This window comes from Poromitra crassiceps, assembly GCF_964638095.1.
Source record: "Poromitra crassiceps genome assembly, chromosome: 5".
NCBI lineage: Eukaryota > Metazoa > Chordata > Actinopteri > Beryciformes > Melamphaidae > Poromitra > Poromitra crassiceps.
Window position 1 is genome coordinate 54,196,296 of NC_139642.1, and position 20,000 is coordinate 54,216,295.

The following is a 20,000-nucleotide window of genomic DNA, read 5'->3' on the forward strand; positions in this document are numbered from 1 at the left end:
GTCACTTTGTTTCTACCTGTCCTCTCAGTCACTTTGTTTCTAACTGTCCCCTCAGTCACTTTGTTTCTACCTGTCCCCTCAGTCACTTTGTTTCTACCTGTCCCCTCAGTCACTTTGTTTCTAACTGTCCCCTCAGTCACTTTGTTTCTAACTGTCCCCTCAGTCACTTTGTGAAGAAAATGTCAGTAGTTTGTGGATATTATTGGGATTTTTGGCCAATCTAAAAGGGGTTTTACTAGCCCCTTCTTTAGCTCTCCTTATTTGCTCATCCCTGTGAATGTGTGTGTGTGTGTGTGTGTGTGTGTGTGTGTGTGTGTGTGTGTGTGTGTGTGTGTGTGTGTGTGTGTGTGTGTGTGTGTGTGTGTGTGTGTGTGTGTGTGTGTGTGTGTGTGTGTGTGTGTGTGTGTGGGTGTGTGGGTGTATGTGTGTTTGTGTGTCTGTGTCTTTTACAGGTGCCAAGAAGATGGCAGTGAACAGAGGCGAGAAATGAGAGAGAAGTGTCCATTTCTAGAAAATTCTGGTTCAGAAGAGGACATCTCAGAAATTCTACAGTACATGGCCACCATACTGGGTCAGTAGTACAGTGTGTGTGTGTGTGTGTGTGTGTGTGTGTGACCTTTCTGTCCATCCATCTGCCTGTTTGTCTGCCTGTCTGTCTGTCTGTCTGTCCGTCTGTCTGTCTGTCTGTCTGTCTGTCTGCCTGTCTGTCCGTCCGTCTGTCTGTCTGCCTGCCTGAATGTCTGTCTGTCTGTGTGTCTGTCTGTCTGTCTGTCTGTCTGTCTGTCTGTCTGCCTGTCTGCCTGTCTGTCCGTCCGTCTGTCTGTCTGCCTGCCTGTCTGTCTGTCTGTCTGTCTGCCTGTCTGTCCGTCCGTCTGTCTGTCTGCCTGCCTGTCCGTCCGTCTGCCTGTTTGTCTGTCTGTCTGCCTGCCTGTCTGTCTGTCTGTCTGTGTGTGTGTCTGTCTGTCTGTCTGTCTGTCTGTCTGTCCAGCTGTCTGTCTGTGTGTGTGTCTGTCTGTCTGTCTGTCTGTCTGTCTGTCTGTTTTTTTGTCTTTCAGTCTATTCTCTGTCCTGTCTTCCACCGCTCTCTTTCAGCATTCTCTACCTCCATTCTCCCTTCTGTTTCCTCCTGTCTTTCTCCCTTTGTATTCTTCTACCTCCCCTTTCCCTTTGGCTCTCTTTGAGTCGTGGCAAGACTCTTAATGTCCTGCTCCAGTACAGTCAATACTCAACCTCACCTCTGTGTGTGTGCGGGTGTGTTCGTGTGTGTGTGTGTGTGTGTTTGTGTATGTGTGTGTGTGTGTGTGTGTGTGTGTGTGTGTGGTCCAGTCTGCCATGTTCAAGCCACTCTAATTGCAATGCGTCAGGGTTGACTGATCAGACAGCAAACATCTGCTGTGAGAGTGTTTATCTGTGTGTGTGCGCGTGCATGCGTGCACGTGTGTGTGTCTGTGTGTTTGTGTGTGTGTGTGTGCGCGTGTGTGTTTGTGTGCGTGCGTGTGCACGTGTGTGTATCTGATTATGTCTGGTCCCACTTCTCTCTATGACAGTGTATTGTGTGTGTATCTTCACAGGAGTGCAGTTCTGTGTCATTGACAGTAAGGTGTGTGTGTGATCTCCTCCCTCTCAGGAGTACCGCTCTGTGCACTGCGAGAGCGTTTCGGAGAGGAGTTCTTCGGCCTCTGTTTTGAGGAGAATGAACGCGTGCTCCGGGCCGTGGGCGGCAACCTCCAGGACTTCTTCAATGGCTTTGACGGCATTTTGGAACACGTTCGCACCTCCACGGGACGTCGTGCCTCCTCTGAGAACCCCTCCTTCCAGTGCAAGGACCCGCACGAGGAAGAGACGGGCAGAAGAAGAGTGGATGCAGTGGGAGAGCGAGGAGAACAAGAGGGGCGAGGGAAGGTGTTACTTCTTCATTGTTTCAACCCCGCACCTGTGGTTGGATTGGTCATGCCAGGGCTGATCACAGCTGTTGCCAGGCGGATTTTCCACTCAGAAGTTGAGGTGGAGGAGGCGCCGCCACTAACTCCCTTACCGCCCAGTGAAGATGCAGAAGATGCAGACGCTGACTCCGCCCCTCACGCCCTGACTGCATCCCCCTCCTCCCCACCTCCCTCTCCATCCCCAACCTCTTCCCCCTCAAATTGCCTGTCCTTCCTCATCCAGACAACATCTGCTCCTTCCCTCTCCTCCCTTCCTAATTCTCCCTCGGTGACCTCCACCAGGGCCCCCCTGTCGCTCTCCACCAACGCCACTGACCTGTGCATCAGCCTGGCCACGTTCTGCCGTGCCTTCCCCTTCCACCTGGCCCTGGGGCCCCACATGGAGCTACTGCAGCTTGGAGAGGGGTTGAGGAAGCAGGCTCGCATCGAGCCCCACCGGAGCCTCTCGTTCAGGGACTGTTTTGAGATTGTCTCACCCAAGATGCAGCCTTCGTTCCAGGGCATCCTGCTGAGGCTTGCATCCCCCTTCACCATCCGCACCAGGCCGGACAGCAGTAGCACGCAGGCTGGCACCAAGGAGAAGGTAAAGGAGGAACAGATATAGCTGTTGTTCAGGTCCCAAATGTTGCTGCATGTGAATGTAAATTATCAAATGAAATTATTGTCCCCTTTAAAGAACTATTTGGAAGATTTCAATCCACTTCCAAATTTCAAGTCATCAGAAGTTCATTGAGGTTTGTGCTAAAATACACATATTCAGTTCTAATTGAACTATTTGAGAAAGAATTCAAGATTCAAGATTTTTATTGTCACTCCGTAGTACAAGTATTACGTGTGAAATTCTTGTGCTGTAGACTCCGTTACAACATAGTGCAAAAAAATAAAAATAAAAACAAGAGGCAACAAGCAATAAAGCAGTAAGACACGCCACAGACAGTGGCGTATTCACTGCACATATGTGCAAATGGCATGAACATACTTTAAACATAATTAAACATAGTAACATTCTGTTAGGTGCAAATAGCATATGCCTAATTAACATACTATTGAACATTAGTCATACGTGATGGTAGCAGCTGCAGTGCGGTACAGTACGGCTACTACACTATTTGTATATGTTAAGGAGTCTCGTGGCCTGCGGGAAGAAACTGTCCCTCAAGCGATTTGTGCATGCTCTTGGGACCCTGTATCTCCTCCCTGAGGGTAGCAGGGAGAACAGACTGTTGTGGGGGTGGTTTGTGTCTTTGATGACCTTCATGGACCTCCTGAGGCACCGCTGGTTGTACAGATCTTGCAGTTCTGGCAGCTCACATCCTCTTACGTGCTGGGCCGCGCGCCTCACCCTTCTTAGCGCCCTGCGGTCCATGGTGGTGCAGTTCCCGTACCAGGTGGTGAAGCAGCCAGTCGGCAGGCTTTCAATGGTGCCTCTGTAGAAGTCCCTGAGGATTTTTGGCCTTAGCCCGAATTTCTTCAGGCGTCTGAGTCCGTGTAGTCGCTGTTGGGCCTTTTTGACAACAGTGGCGGTGTGGTTGGCCCATGTCAGCATAGAATGCATAGAGTCAGCATAGAATGCATAGAGTCAGCATAGAATGCATAGAGTCAGCATAGAATGCATAGAAGCATAGAATAGCATAGAATGTCAGAGTGGAAGACTTTTACAATGGTTGCTGAGAGCTACAGTACAGTATGTTTGGCTAGAGTCTTAGAAACCAATTTCTTTCTCTCCAGTCTACAATATGTTTGAAATAATAAACATCTCTTTTATTTAATGATTGGTTTGAAATCCATTGCAACAAAGAAAATACGAGTATGGAAACAAGACTAGCGCTGCTGGGCACATGTCCAATCATGCCATTTTACAGTCCACTTAATTTCTTCTGCAATCAGATGATAGGAAGCCTGCAAGAGATAAATGAGGCGACACAGATCAGAAGATTCTTGTTGGATTCAATGATTGAGTCAAATAATTAATTTGAATTCCTCTGGTTAAAAACTATTCATCGTTTTATTGAATAAAACAATTAAATATTAACAACTGAATACAATGTATTCAGTTGCTGTCTGTCACACTGTCAAGCACACAACGCTTTCCAGACTGGAGAGACTGAACTATAGGGACCTTATCTCACCATCTCTATAGGATTTATATTTTATCATTGATGACAAGCAACCTTGACAATTGACAGTATTTGACTTAATATGCCTGGGCTGCCAGATGGCTGGCTCTCGCACTATTTGTTGGATTATCATGAATGATCAAGTCCACAGTGTTGCTCCTGAAGAAGATACATTTAAAAACAAAGAGTAGTTGTCTCTTGTGAGGCTCCTAAGTTGTTCCGCGTTGGAAATTAATGAGGAATTCACAGTTATTTTGGGAGAGCCACAGACCTTTGCCTTATATGGGTTAGGGAAGGGCAAGATTAATCGATGATGATCGATAATCAATTGCTTTGTGGAATTGTGTCTAAAAGAGGCTCAATCTTGTTTGAGAATGCAGCAGCGTTGGCTCATTAATTTCTGAAGTTTTGGCTCGGAGCTGCGAAAGCGACATATCTTTTTTTTATTCTTCTTCCTCTTCTTTTTTTGGTTGTTAATTTTCCCGATGATCAGTTAATGAAATTTCTTAAAATGCCCATCCCTAATATGGGTAGGATTGGCCACGCAATCTATAAAATAATAATAAAAAAAAAATCCATTTAAAAAGAGACTGTTAGTGTCACTATAGACCTTATTCGATTGACGTCACTCATGTACGGGCACGCCCACTGCCGCCATGTTGTTGACATAGCGCAGCCGCTTTAAGTGACAGCCTATGTAAGAGCAGAGTTTATAGGAAGCTAGCCGCCGTTAGCATTACCTGTATCGTTCCAATTGTGTTCGGATGGTGACCTGCGTTACACACGGCTGTAGTAATGACAGCAATAAAGTCCCCGTGGTTTGTTTCTATCTCTACCGTCCACAGACGTGAAGGGAGCGAGACGGAGGATACGTCAGCAGCACAGGAAATGTGTGGATAGTTAGGAGAGACAGGTGAAACTTTCTGACAGCTCCTCACAGCAAAGTCTGTTCACCTCGTTTTTTCTTTTGTTTATTATTACAGGCATTAACGGCAGCATACAAACAACAACTCTGTTTTTTTTTTATTGCTGTCATCACTATCGCTATTTTGTAATGGAACAGAAACGACAATAAGGCCGTTACTATAGTTGTCAGCTGCAGGACGTTATGTCAACAATATGGCGCTGTCCGGGGTTAGCGAATAAGGTCTATAGCTCTGCATAGTAGCATTCCTTCACACGTTCCCTCCGCTGCACCACTCCTGCAAGCCTATGATCTTTTTGGATGGGAGAAGTTTTTGAATGTACATGTTTCAATTGGTTCAATCTGCCAGACACAATCAATCAGGTGCATTTGTAGGTTGTATCCAGTTGTCTATTGATTGGTCGGTCTCTGCATGCTGTAGCAACAGCTCCAAACACCTTGGTCCTAAATGGAACTGACAGAAAGGAGAATGATCAGGTCAGCTGCAACTGCTGTGTGTGTGTGTGTGTGTGTGTGTGTGTGTGTGTGTGTGTGTGTGTGTGTGTGTGTGTGTGTGTGTGTGTGTGTGTGTGTGTGTGTGTGTGTGTGTGTGTGTGTGTGTGTATGTGCGTGCGTGCGTGCGTGCGTGCGTGCATGCGTGCGTGCGTGTGTGTCTCTTCTCTTCTCCATTGTTTCGCTGGCTCTATCTTCTGGTTTTGTAGAGACCTTGAGAAGTGTTTTCATGGTAGTTGTTCTTTGTATTTCTCCTCTTAGTTCTTGTGCCATTGCTTCGTTCTTATAGGCATCTTGTCTAGGGGCCGATTCTGTGAGTGCACCAGATAAAATAAGATGAAACGTTCTTTGATCCCCGTAGGTAAATTAGGTCCATGATCCTCACAAGGCTACCAGGTAAAATGCATTTCTAACCAAAGCTGGGTTATTATGCACCTGCTGCCACGAATCAACCATTGCAAATGACCGAACTGAACTGAGTGCAGGTGCATTCAAATAAGCAAGGGGGGAGACATGGTACCCGGGTGAAGGAGGAAGGCTGCCTGTGATCTGAAACACGCTGGTTATTTCATCTGTTGTCTTGGCTTCGTGTTTAAAAAAGGCTTTTTCACTTGTCCACCACCTTACTGTGCCAATAGGCATGTGGACATAGATGTCTTTTCTACAGTTCCAAAAGCAGTAAGCTGCTCACCACACACCTTACCTCATTGTTTGTTTGGTTCTTTGCATAATTTCCTTAATTGGACTATAAACAACCCAGCTAGCGCTTCTTAATTTAAATTTTTCCTTAATTACCCGAGTATTTATTGGGGACTCTGGGTCACTCTCCATCTGTTTCCTTCTTTGTTTGTCCATCTGTTCTTCTGTCACCTGTGACACACACAGCTGTTTGGATTTTGACTAAACTAAGGGTAATTATTACGCATCTCACCACTGTGTTCTAGCATTTTCCCTATTACACTGATTGGCCCAAGGGAGGCACTGTATTGTGTGTTTGTCCATTCATGTGTCACAACAAGCGATACTGTATTTAGACAACACTGATCGGATTTGGACGAAACTTTGGGAAATTAGGTATCAAAATTAAAACATTTAACCAGACAGTATACCAGTACTAATACCAGACAGTAGCCTTAAAGTGATATGATACGCTTTGAGGCAGGAGATCATAATCATGACATCAGTCGGAGTGGATTTCCTTAATACATGTATTTGGAATATCAACAACTTATCAGGCTTCACTGATAGTATTCAATCCACATATTGTTATTGTAGTCCTGCAGGTTTTCCACTAGGGGCACTACAGGGAAAGATTGACACAAACACATCCGGGGTGAAGGTTATAAAAGGCAAGATGCTATCAGCATGTTTTCAGAGTCCACGTCGCTACGAGAAACGGCGAGATAGCAAACCTAGATGCTGAAAATGGCAAGTTTTACCCGCTCAGCATACATTATCTTACTGTTTTATGTGGCGTTTTCTTTTGCGTGGATTTAGCAATTTGGTTCCACCAAAACAAGTTCCTCCTCGATGCTATTTTGCAAGAACACCGTCCCTGGAGGTAGCGCCACCCAAGACGATTGTGATTGGTTTAAAAAAAAAGGAAAGAAGGCAGAGTGTTCTTTTCCCTACAGCAGGATGAGAGGAGGTTGAGACTCTCTCCAGCGCTGGTACAGTACTGTACAGCGCTGAACCAAGTGTGGAGAGAGTCTGGCCAAGTGAGTAAACAGCATGGCAACAAACAGGATGTTGTTTTGCAGCCAGTTAGCAAGCTTGGCTGGAGGTTTGGGTGCATACAGCTCACAATGGTTGAATTGGGGCTAAGCTGTCTGCCAGTCAATTATAGTTGGCTCACACACACACACACACACACACACACACACACACGCACACACACACACACACACACACACACACACGATTCATTGAAATGTATGGAAAAGCAGCAGTAATGTTCGGCAAATCTGTTCTCTTTCATCCGTTTCCCTCTTCCTCCTCTCTCCCACCTCTATGAGAGGTACTCCAGCACTCTCTGTTGCTTCTTGTGTGTGTGTGTGTGTGTGTGTGTGTGTGTGTGTGTGTGTGTGTGTGTGTGTGTGTGTGTGTGTGTGTGTGTGAGAGAGTGAGAGTGAAAGAGAGAGAGAGAGAGAGAGAGAGATTTGGATATTTGAAAGGCTCTTGTAACTCTAGTGTAGTGTGTCCTAGCATATTTCAGAACTGTGAAAACATACTTAAGCAGAGGTTTGCTTTTTGATTGTTATGGCTTGCTTCCAATGCACCCTAGAGTCAGAGACACAAAGAAAGACAGTGAGGCAAACAGAAGGATGGGCTCTGACATTTTCACTAGAAAGGGCAACGAGACAAGGAGACAGGCCAAGCTAGAGAGGCCAAACACCCCTGTGCTGCTGTGCTCCATGTGTGTGTTTGTGTGCATGTGTGTGTGCGTGTGTGTGTGTGTGTGTGTGTGTGTGTGTGTGTGTGTGTGTGTGTGTGTGTGTGCACGCGTGCGTGCGTGCGGGTGGTGTGTGTCTGTGTGTGTGTGTGTGTGTGTGTGTGTGTGTGTGTGTGCACGCGTGCGTGCGTGCGGGTGGTGTGTGTGTGTGTGTGTGTGTGTGTGTGTGTGTGGGTCAGAGAGAGAGAGCGTGAAACTGCATGTTTTGGTCTTTTACATGGACCTCATCCATCTCTTTTCTTCTTGAAAAGGTAAAATCACATCTCTCTCTCTCTGTCTCTCTCTCTCTGTCTCTCTCTGTGTCTCTCTGTCTCTCTCTCTCTCTGTCTCTCTCTCTCTGTCTCTCTCTCTCTCTCTCTGTGTGTTTCTCTCTCTCTCTCTCTGTCTCTCTCTCTCTCTCTCTCTCTCTCTCTCTCTCTCTCTGTGTGTTTCTCTCTCTCTCTCTGTGCACACAGGTGCATGCTCTCTCGTAAAATGCTTATAAAAATAATTTTACTTGGTCAAACCAAGCGATTCGGCTAGGAGAGAGTATACCCAAATATTGCTATTATAAGGCACAGCACTTATACAGTGCCATATCCAACAACTATAAATGTTTAAAATTCATGTTACTGTACAAATGTACAGGCCCAAGTATAGGCTCAATACCAGAGTAGACTGTCACCACGAGGAGCTGACGCTTCAAAGTAGCTCACTCTAACAGACTTAAAAAATAATCATTTTTCCCATAGTGAGACTGTCTTTATCAAGGCATTAAAACAGCTTATTGAAGAACTATACAGGTACTGTAGGAGAAAATAAGTAGTCTGTTAATTTATACATCACAGCAAGACTATCCATCTTAACAAGTATAAGGCTATAGGACTCTGTAACAGTACTGGCCACTGCCATTGTGGTTGTATGTGCTTTTGTAAGAACGTCTAGCACGAGGACAGTATCTCATGTCTTCTCTGCTCCTGGACTCTCTTCCCCTCACTCATGCTCTCTCCTCCTTTTTCTTCTCTTCTGTCTGTCTCTCCCCCATCCCCCTCCGTTTTATCGCCCTGCCTCCCCCACCTCACTTTCTCTCTCTCCTTCCCCTTCCCCCCTCTCTCTCTCTCTCTCTATCTCCCCTGTTTTCTCTCTCTTTCTCTCCTATCCACCATCCTCTCATTCTCCCCCGCTTCTCTCTCTCTCCCTCTCTCCCGCTGTGCTGCGCTGATGGAGACGCAGGCAGAAGGAGCTAAAAGAGAGACGCACAACTAGGCCAACACAACGGCCTCCAGGGGTGTGTTCGTTTATAACTGCCTGTGTGTGCATAGTGTGTGTGTGTGTGTGTGTGTGTGTGTGTGTGTGTGAGAGAGAGAAAGACAGACACAGAGAGAGAACAAGAGTGACAGAAAGAGAGACAGGCACTGACAGCAACAGAGAGAGAGAGAGCGCAAGAGAATGACATACATTATGTACATGTGTGCCATACACTGAATATAGATCATATTTGGGACGTCTTCCTGATATTGAGTTGCAACCCCTTTTGGCACAATTCATACCTCAATTGTGTCAAAGCTTAAAAACCCTCGTCTAAAGCGCCCACACATGGTGACACAGCTCTGCGCCCGCTGTGCCGTTGTTTTCTGTGGGGAAAGTGGTTCTCCATGCAGTTGGCATTGCGCACTGCTCGGATTTGCCCCCGTGCGCTGCGCTGAAAGTTCAAACAGTTTCAACTTTGACCTACTTACCCGTGACCTTTCTAACTCGCGGTGAGAAATGAGAGATGGCTTCTTCTCACGTGAAGACGGGTTAACTCTTCTGCTTCTGTGAGAGATTTAATAAGGGAACTCATTAAGGGATCAAGACTTCTACCTGGATTCACCTCATTAGTGTCCTTCATGAAAGCCTCCTATTTGGTGCGTTCAGTGTATATTATGCACTGCAGTATGTGTGAGAGACACACACACACACACACACGCAGATGTAGATATAGATGAATATATAGATAGATAGATAGATAGATAGACTTTATTGCAGACTCAAGGTCCTTACAAAAATACAGTCAAATACACATAATACAAAAAAGATTAAAAGAAAACACAAAATAAAAATAGTCTAGTGACTCATTTTAACACGTTAACTGCCAGCGACGTATGCATACGTCAAAAAAAATCCAGCGCTTGACTGCCAGCGACGTATGGATACGTCAAAAAAATCGTTTTTTTTTTTTTGACGGTGGGGCGTTGATCAATCCCTTTTACGTCTCCTGTACAATTATTGGAGGTATTGAATGTGTATAATCTATTTTACCGACCCACTAAGTGTTGACAGTGCTCCCCCAGACGAGCGAAATCAAAGAAAAAGGGAGCAAGGAAATGGCGAGGCGATTTTACAGTATTACATTCTCATGAAAATGGTTGGGGGAAAACGCTCTCGTTTTCGCACTGATTGCTGGCGATGCGGGATTGCAAATTTACATAATACATTACAGGTGGAACACACTTTGAAACACGCAGCATAAATATGACCAGAATCGCAAAAGCTTCTCTCAACCAAAACTCCCAAGAAGCGAGCGAGTCCATGCCGACTTCCTCAAACAGCAGCCTGCAGACAGGCACAGGAGAGCAGCAAAAGCACTGAGACTGTGACGGCCGCGGCAGCCAAGAAGAGGGAGGGGTTGAAGCAACTCTGCCTCTCGCTCTCTCCCTCTCTCTCTCTCTCGCTCTCTCTCTCTCCCTCCCTCCCTCTCTCTCTCTCTCTCTCTCTCTCTCTCCCTCTCCCCCTCTCACTAGGATTAAACCTAGTGCGTCTCCCTCCCGAGAGGGAGGGAGAGAGAGAGAGAGGGAGGGAGAGCGAGAGGGAGGGAGAGAGAGAGAGAGAGAGAGAGAGAGGGAGGGAGAGCGAGGGGAAGGGAGAGAGAGAGAGAGAGAGAGAGCGAGAGGGGGAGGGAGAGAGAGAGAGAGAGAGAGCCAAAAATGAATGGTTAAAGTGACAGCTCTATCGAATTTCACAAAAAGCCGTTTATCTCTGAATATTTTTTCTCATGCTAAAACCATGCTGTATTCAACTGATAATGCTTACATAACTACTAACTCTACAAACTAACTCTTTTAGACAGAGAAAGTACACATTCTATTAGTACTTTTGAGATATTGTATGTTCACAAACTCCAAGCAGAAAATAATCCTCGGCGCTTGTAAAATGAGCCACAATCCTCAAAAAACGGCTTGGCAGAAGCTACCTACAGCAAGAAAAAAATGGCTGGCAGTCAATGTGTTAACACATTCAGTGCCAGCGACGCCATATGGCGTCATTAGAAATTTACCGTAGAGTGCCAGCGACGCCAAATGGCGTCAATAACTCGAATTTTTTTTTTTGACGGGGGGGTGTCGATCTATGCCTCTTACATCGCCTCTTACAATATCAGAGGTATTGAATGTGTCTAACCTATTTTACAGAACCCTTAGGTGGCGACAGCGCTCTCCAGATGAGAGAACGTGGAGTGAAACACACAGAAGAAGTCCCCATGTCGTTGGGGAAAAGCAGGAAATCGCATCGCATCCGTCCGTATGCAGCTGCTTCATTGAAGCAACGTTTAGCTGTGCCCCTGCAGCAGCCAATCTGCTATCACAATTGAGCACCTCGGTGTCCGCTGCAACAGCCTCCGTGTCCGCTGCAACACCCATTTGCATGATCAGCCGTGGATTTGTTATTATTCTCAACTTGAAGCATGGGAGCTGGTACACGCGGCTGTAAAAAAGCAGGATCTAGCGGACTTTTTCAGTGCTGAGCACAGGCAGAGAAAACAGCAGAGCAGAGAGACACTCCTCCCACAACGGGGGGGGGGGGGGGAGGAGGAGGGGGGGAGGTGGGCACGCAGAGCCAAGTACACAACACAGACCCAGACAGCAGGACAGGGTTGGCAAACGCAAGCCAGAATATCCGATGCCCACCAGCAGCAAAAGATCAGCAAGAAGCTGCAACCAGCAGCGCATGCAGGCGCCAGCGCTGCTGGTTTCAGCTAAAAATATTATTCTTCCAAACAAAATTCCCTTGCCTTCACTGTTTTATTGAAGGAAATTATTTTTGAGGTGTGACTACATCAGAAAATTAGCTTCAGAGTCAGTGATGTGCTTGAAATGTTTAATTTCACAAAAGGCTCATTATCTCAGCTCGTAGAAAAAAAGCTCTGTTTTTCGTTCAATCAAGCTATCTTCTCCGGCTCATAACTAAAGAACGGAAAATGGGACCAATAAACTTTTTTTTGCAGGTGATAGAAGAGAGTCTCATCGTTATTTGTGCGTGTTCAGTGTTTACATAGTAATTATTAAAGAAATTATATGACTGTTTTAAAATGCATTGCGGCCTATGTGGCACAGCAAGCAACCTTTTGCCCAAGGGCCGTGGCACTTAAAGTGTTAAAAGACACCTATACCAGTGCTCCCAAAGCTGAGACGTGCAGCGTGTGGCACTGTACGCAATGTTCACCGGCACCACCACAAGTTGATTTTCAGAATCATTTAGCCGACAGATAAACCTGTACATTACATTTCTCAACACAGCTTGCAGTGTGTTCACTCCAGCACTCACAAACATCTCACTCGCACTAGTCCATCTGGGCCTTTTTTAGCAGTATTCTCAGAGCATCATTTTATGCCTCTGAAGGCTGGCTTTTTTATAGTTCAACCACAGATGTGCAGTGTACAAAGGTGAACAGTACGCTGTAAACAGAGTCAGCTTCACTCCATCAGTGCAACAACCAAATTTACGTGACAATACATTTGCTCACATCTCTCTATGCATATAGAGAGAGCTAAGCTAAGCTAAGTGAGCACAGTACAGGTATTCCACAGCATTCCGGGCAGGAATTCTGGCTTTCCCCGTTTTGTCGTCTCCATGGAGATGGTTGTTAGTATGTATGTCATGTGTGCAGTGTTAGTCCCTCCCACTCGGCCAGACACAACCTCAGGAAACAGCTGCTCGCATCCTCCCACTGCTGCAGACATACTGTAAAAATACATGTGTGTGTGTGTGTGTGTGTGTGTGTGTGTGTGTGTGTGTGTGTGTGTGTGTGTGTGTGTGTGTGTGTGTGTGTGTGTGTGTGTGCGCGCGTACACCTGCATGTTTGAGTGGGTGTACTGTGTATTTGTGTGGCTGTGTGTACAGGTGTAAAGCCCACTACAATCACATCTGAATGTGTGTGTGTTCCTCTGTATGTAGTAATGTGTGTTATTGTGCGTGTGGTTACCCAAGTGTCACTGAGTAGTAGTACACACTGTAGTGTAGGTGTCCATTCCCTGCCTACCAACACGTAGGTTCGCAGGTTCGAGCCTCCGTACCTATAGTCTACAACTTTCCCCAGATGGGCAGAGGGGGTGGAGCAACAACTGGGACGGCAGGGGGAATTGGCAAATTAATTATTAATTATTATAAATTACAATTGGCGAGAAAATGGGGGAAATCTGGAAAAAAAGTAGTACACACACTGATTTGGGTGTTTCAGGAGATGGGCGTGTCTTGGTACTTGATCTCTGTGGGTTGAAGGCTGTAGAGTTTGCATGTGTGTTTACACTTATGTCTGTGTATCTGAGAAAGTGTGAGTCTGTGTGTGTGTGTGTGTGTGTTGGATGGGGGCTGGGGGGTAATGATGTGTGTGTGTGGGGGGGATGTAGACTGTATGCATGTATTATGCAGACCTAGGAGAGCGTTGTGCTATAAATAAAACAGGGCTGCAGTGTGCTCACTGGCAGAATAATCTATCTGGCACTATAGAGAGAGAGAGAGAGAGAAGAAACAAAGATGGAGAGAGAGAGAGAAGAAACAAAGATGGAGAGAGAGACAAGAGAAACAGAAAGATGGGATGGAGGGAGAGAGAGAGAGAGAGTAAGGAAAGAAACAGACAGGGAGCCAGAGGATAGGGAGCCACAGAGAGACACAGGGAAATTGGAGAGAGATGGAGAGAGACAGAGACTAGCTTATGTATCCACAGGGCGCGATATTTTTTCCCCCATGATGGCGAAGGCATGACCCGCCCCTCTCTGCCTCTGATTGGCTGACTGTACTCGGCTGCTCCCACTTTCTTTCCAGGCGAGCCAGAAGTATCTCAAACGTGAGCAGCAGGTGCAAAACAATCATTAAATCAACACGCATGAGATACTTCATTATATGGAACGTTACAATTGCAAACCCTATATCTGAGTTATTTCGGCCTACATAGCCTATTGCACAGATGTGTAATTCTTTCTTGTCATTCCAAATTTAATCACATTGTTGCTCTGATTAAGTAGAAGTACAGTTATTTGTGTAAAAAAAAGACTGGTAGCAGAAGTACTGATTCAACTTAATTACTCAAGTAAAAGGAAAAAAGTACAGGCTCTGAAATGTACTCAAGTATAAAAGTAAAAGGTTTTCTGTGCAAGGCGAATAGAAACTCACGTCATATTAATATAATTCAAATACTATTCAACTTAAAGGTCCCTTCAAAACGTATTTTAAGATGCATAAATACTATGCTTTAATCTTCTAGTCTTAATTGCTATGACCCACTAGCTCAGAGAGTTGGATTGCTGTCTAGCAGTTTGGAGCTTGTGGGTTTGAGCCTCAGTGACTTTTGAGGTTGTGGGTTCGATCCTCAGTCAGTTTTCATTGTCGACAGCCAGAGGAAAGAGTCATTTAAAGCCCTTAGAAAACCTCATTCAATCAGTCTGACTTGGTGGCACAGAGAGTAGGCTTGCTGCCTGGCAATATTGAGACCTCAGCCACTTTTGCGGTTGTGGGTTCGAGCCTCAGTCAGTTTTGAATGGTGACAGGCAGAGGGAAGAGGGAAGAGACAAGAGCGCCCGGAGAAGAGCTGTGAGTGGGAAGGGCAGCTGGTGGTGTGAAGGAATAATACACACAGAGACACCGGGGCCAGAGGTTGTGGGTTCGATTCATTGTGACATCATCATTCATGTTGGCATATATTATTTCTTTTAGAAACAATTTTTTTTTCATCCTCTACACAGGTGAAACGGTTACTTTTAGTTGGGTTGGTCAAAGAGTTTATTTGTAAAGAAGTTGCTGTATTCCTTTAGAATTTCACCATTTCACCAAATACCGGTAATCAATAATCATCTGTGGCCAGCAAATTAATTAATTATATATGCATGTGTGAGTACATATATTGATGTACATAATGCATATTACCATGGTATGGGGTCTGTCCCTATGCCCTCACACTGTATACATGCAGAGCACACAGGTGAGAGGAAAGACTGTAATGTATCAGGTGGACTAGACCTCCATAGCAACGCGAAGGCTAATAAAAGAACATAAACTACCATGAAGAGCTCTCACTGTCTCCCTCTCCCTTCCCCCAGGTTCATTCTGTCTCCGTGACCTGCTTTTATATTGACATGCTTTTTTCACTGTTGATTTTGAATTGTGTTTTATTGTGTTACCGTTATTATTAGTCATATTATTTATATTATTATTATTAGTTGTATGGCAGCAGCACCAGCAGTAGCAGTAGTCATATTATTTCTCCTCGCTCTATTTTCAGGCCATCTTATAGGATGACAGAATATATTTTTGACGACAACATATGGTCACATCCATTACCAAGACATTGTAGGATGGCTCTCCGATGGTACAACATTAGCAAACAAATAAATAAATACATAAATACATAAACAAATACATAAATAAACACATGTGAGTCAAGTGATATTGAATAGCATTTCTGGTGCCTCTTCTCCCTCCCCATCACTCTCTAGCCACTTCTAAACATGAAGTCTGGACCATGGCTGGTTAGTCGGGGCAGGTTATTTGCCGGTTTTACCCTTCTAGACATGAGGGATCTTTGTTTAGAAACATGGGATGATGGTCAGTTTTTTCTGCCGATGGCGAGTAGAGCGGGCCGGGGGGAGAGCGCGGGGGGGGGGGGGGGGTTGGGGGTTAACACAAGTCAACTTTATGTAACGAGCGCGGTGTTGACTCGTCGATAATCAATATATGACGATGATTGCACAATGTCAGCCACTTTGTCATTACTACTAGGAAATGATGTTGGCTTTGGCTTACTGACATGAAGAATTTAACGAAATGAACAAAACAAAACAACTGACTTTTCTGACTGCCTGTCCTCTCCACCAGGTGATGGAGTTAAAGGGTCAGATGATCCACGTGCCCGAGTCCTGCTCCTTGATGTTCCTGGGCTCGCCGCGTGTTGATAAGCTGGAGGAACTGATGGGCAGGGGCCTCCACCTGTCAGACATCCCCATCCACGATGCCACACGGGACGTCATCCTGGTGGGAGAGCAGGCCAAGGCCCAGGACGGCCTAAAGAAGAGGATGGACAAGCTCAAGGTAAAAGGGCCTGATTTGCCACCGTCATTAACCCTGTCTGTGTGCATGCCCGTAACTACCATTGAGCACACCGAGGTCATGACCTCGGTAATTTTATTTTTTATTTTTTTATTTTTTTTAAGAAAAATAGCCCCGGCCCCCAGATCTATTCATCTGTCATTGATGTTTTAAAGCCCCCATAAATAACATGATATTGATATATGACATACGGTAGTTGATCAGAAATGCAACAATGCCAGTTTGTCATAAAGTGGAACGTCACTTCCTGCTTCAGCACTCTACCATTTATTTTCCCATAGACATTTCGTAAAATGCTTATAAAATAGTTTTACTTCGTCGAACCAAACGGTTCAGCTAACGCTATAATCGGGAGAGACCATAGAACATTTCACTTGGACACCCAAATAGTCTGTATGCATGATGGTGAATGCTCTGTTTTGTGGTTGGTTTCGTATCAGGTGCCGAATGCCGACTGGAAGTAACTCTTACACACAAATACATACACAAATAGTGTAGTAGCTGTACTGTACCGTACTGTAGCTGCTACCATTATGTATGTCTAATGTTTAATTGTATGTTTAATTAGGTATATGCTATTTGCACCTGTATGTCAAATACGTCGAATTTAAAATGTTTAAGCACGTCTAAAGTATGCACATGACATGTGCACCTAGAATGTGCAGTGAATATGCCACTGTCTCTGACTTGTCTTATCACTATACTGCCTTATTGCTTGTTGTGTCTCTTGTTGTTTTTGCACTCATATGCCCTGTTATATTTGTACTATGTACTACGGAGTGACAATAAAAATCTTGAATCTTGAATCTTCCTCATAAGTAGCTAAAGTAACCTTTGAGCAAGGCAGTGAGGGCTACACTGAGTCTTGACCCGCTCCCATACAGCTGCTCACTGGCCAACAGTGTGGCATCTCTCTCTCTCTCCTACAGCACTGCAGCTACTGCCCTAGGCCATTGTTAATAGATATGTCTTAGTCCACTTGCCTGCCCAAAGAAGTGTATCACAGACTCAGACATAGAGAAACTCGCCCCCACACAAATAAGCCTATGCAGAAATATCACAAATAAAATCTAAATAGATTGACATGTACCAGCACTTTGAATTTGGTTCCGTACCCCCTTCAACATCCTTATCATCAATACCTTCATCAAAGCAAAACAGACAGAACAAATGGATCTCCCCTGCCCCCCTCTGCCCTCCTCTCCCAGGCCACGTTGGAGCGGACTCACCAAGCACTGGAGGAGGAAAAGCGGAGAACCGTGGATCTCCTGTACTCCATATTTCCGGGCGACGTGGCCCAGAAGCTGTGGCAGGGTCAGAACGTGCCCGCGCGCAAGTTTGATGACGTCACCATGCTGTTCTCGGACATCGTGGGCTTTACTGCCGTGTGCGCCCAGTGCACGCCCATGCAGGTCATCTCCATGCTGAACGAGCTGTACACGCGCTTCGACTACCAGTGTGGCATTCTGGACGTTTATAAGGTCGGTAGACAGACAGACACACGCACACACACCTACATACACACACACGCACGCACAGACACACACACACATGCGTGTGTGGGGGAGGGGGGAGTAACAGATATATATATATAGGGTCATAAGCACACACATCCTCAGATACAGTGTGTGTGGGGGGGAGGGGGGAGTAACTGAATAATGGCTAATCTGTGGGAGCTTAACAACGATCTGTCAATATTGTTCCAGTGTGGCTGGGCAGAGCAGGGCCTAGTTACATGGCCTAGTTACAACCATCCCTCTGTGCATCCTTCCTTTCCGATCTATTTTCCTCCTTTTTCTTCCTTTCTTTCTTTCTTTCCCTCTCTCTCTAACTACCCTCTCCCTTTGCTTCCTTCTCTTTACTTCCCTCTGCGCTGCATTGCTTCTCCTCCCTCCTCCCCGCGGCACCCCATCTTGTTGACTCCTCCCTGTGTCTTTTCTCCTCCTTTTCACTCTTTCTTTCATCGTCACCGTCACCTTTATCTTTCCTCTACGTCTTCTTACCTTGATCCTTGTGTATCCTTGTCAGCTTCCCATAGAAACCGCCTTTTCTTCTGCGTTATTGTCTATCAGAAATGTCAACTATCAGAGGGAAAATACCAGAGGGGAAGAAAGAGGCAGGCAGTGAGACAGAGTATTATGTGTATCAGAGTAAAGAGAGTTTGTGTGTGCGTGTGTGTGTGCGTGTGCGTGTGTGTGTGTGTGCGTGCGTGTGTGTGCGTGTGTGTGTGTGTGTGTGTGTGTGCGTGTGTGTGTGTGTGTGTGTGTGTGCGTGTGTGTGTGTGTGTGTGTGTGTGCGAGACGGGAGAGTGAAAGAGAGAACAGGAGGACGTGGAGAGGAGAGGGAGAGAGTCACCCGTAATTGCCATTGTCATGGTTACTCTGTCTAAATGACTGAACTGCTGCTAAATCAGAGTAGTTTGTCTCCGTGCTCTCTCTTGTCTCTCTTTTCTTTCATCAACTGTCTGTCATGACATGTAGCCCACTCTTTCAACTGTGGGAAACGTACTGTAAAAGAATTCTTCAATGGTGAAAGATCTCTTTGGTGGCACAGTTAGGCTACGTCATGGCGCTACATTGCGCCAGACAGCTACTTCTGATTAGCCTGACATCCCCGGACCAATTCGCAAGCGCTCCGCGTGTAAATGCCACTCGCTCTATGTGTGCTAACGTTTAGCATAGTTGTGACATTATAGCCTAGTTATAGCTCTATGTGTGCTAACGTTTAGCATAGTTGTGACATTATAGCCTAGTTATAGCTCTATGTGTGCTAACGTTTAGCATAGTTGTGACATTATAGCCTAGTTATAGCTCTATGTGTGCTAACGTTTAGCATAGTTGTGACATTATAGCCTAGTTATAGCTCTATGTGTGCTAACGTTTAGCACAGTTGTGACATTATAGCCTAGTTATAGCTCTATGTGTGCTAACGTTTAGCATAGTTGTAACATTATAGCCTAGTTATAGCTCTATGTGTGCTAACGTTTAGCATAGTTGTGACATTATAGCCTAGTTATAGCTCTATGTGTGCTAACGTTTAGCATAGTTGTGACATTATAGCCTAGTTATAGCTCTATGTGTGCTAACGTTTAGCATAGTTGTGACATTATAGCCTAGTAGGGCATTCGCAACTGCTGCACTTCAGTAGTCATCGACTATTCCCATAAAGTAGTCGATGGGAGATATATCATATTTTTTTCACAAAATAAATTATTGTCAAAAAAGTCTCAAAAACAGCCAGTAAATTAAAGGGTTAAGTAATGTAGGTGGGACCAACCTGGGAAGGGGGGGGGGGGGTGAAATTAGCCTGGGTAAACCCATCCCCCACGTGACCTGCTCTCAGACCTGTTCCTAGTGACTGGGAACTGAGAGAGCAGGTCACGTGGTGGCTGGGTTTACCTAGGCTAGGGTGAAATAGCAGAGTCCTGATTGGCTCTAAGAGGCTGTTTACAAATGAGCCGCTAAACACCAGCAACTTGTCTGAGCCGGAGATAGCGACTGTTTGACTGCAGTAACAACATAGACGTCTTTCCCTCCCTAAATACCTTAACATGTATGTACAGAATGTAACATGTAACATGTAACATGGCATCATGTAGAAAATGATTGTTCCAACTCATGCCAAATTCCTTCTGCCCTTCCTCCCCATCTTCTCATTCAAACTCCCGTACAGATCGAGACGATAGGCGACGCCTACTGTGTAGCGTGTGGACTCCACAAGAAGATTGACAGCCACGC

At 45.5% G+C, this 20,000-nt stretch overlaps 1 protein-coding gene across 1 annotated transcript in view; it reads left to right on the plus strand.

Moving 5' to 3' along the window:
* gucy1a2 (guanylate cyclase 1, soluble, alpha 2) overlaps window positions 1-20,000 on the plus strand; it is a gene marked incomplete at both ends in the record, with an annotated part of 41,718 nt that overhangs the window by 10,716 nt on the left and 11,002 nt on the right. The window contains 5 exons of the mRNA XM_083637084.1: window positions 453-571; window positions 1,628-2,526; window positions 16,033-16,245; window positions 17,472-17,744; window positions 19,936-20,000. The exon at window positions 19,936-20,000 is cut by the window's right edge and continues 79 nt beyond it. Of these exons, the coding sequence (XP_083493210.1) occupies window positions 453-571; window positions 1,628-2,526; window positions 16,033-16,245; window positions 17,472-17,744; window positions 19,936-20,000 (1,569 nt within the window). The remainder of the gene's footprint in view (window positions 1-452; window positions 572-1,627; window positions 2,527-16,032; window positions 16,246-17,471; window positions 17,745-19,935) is intronic.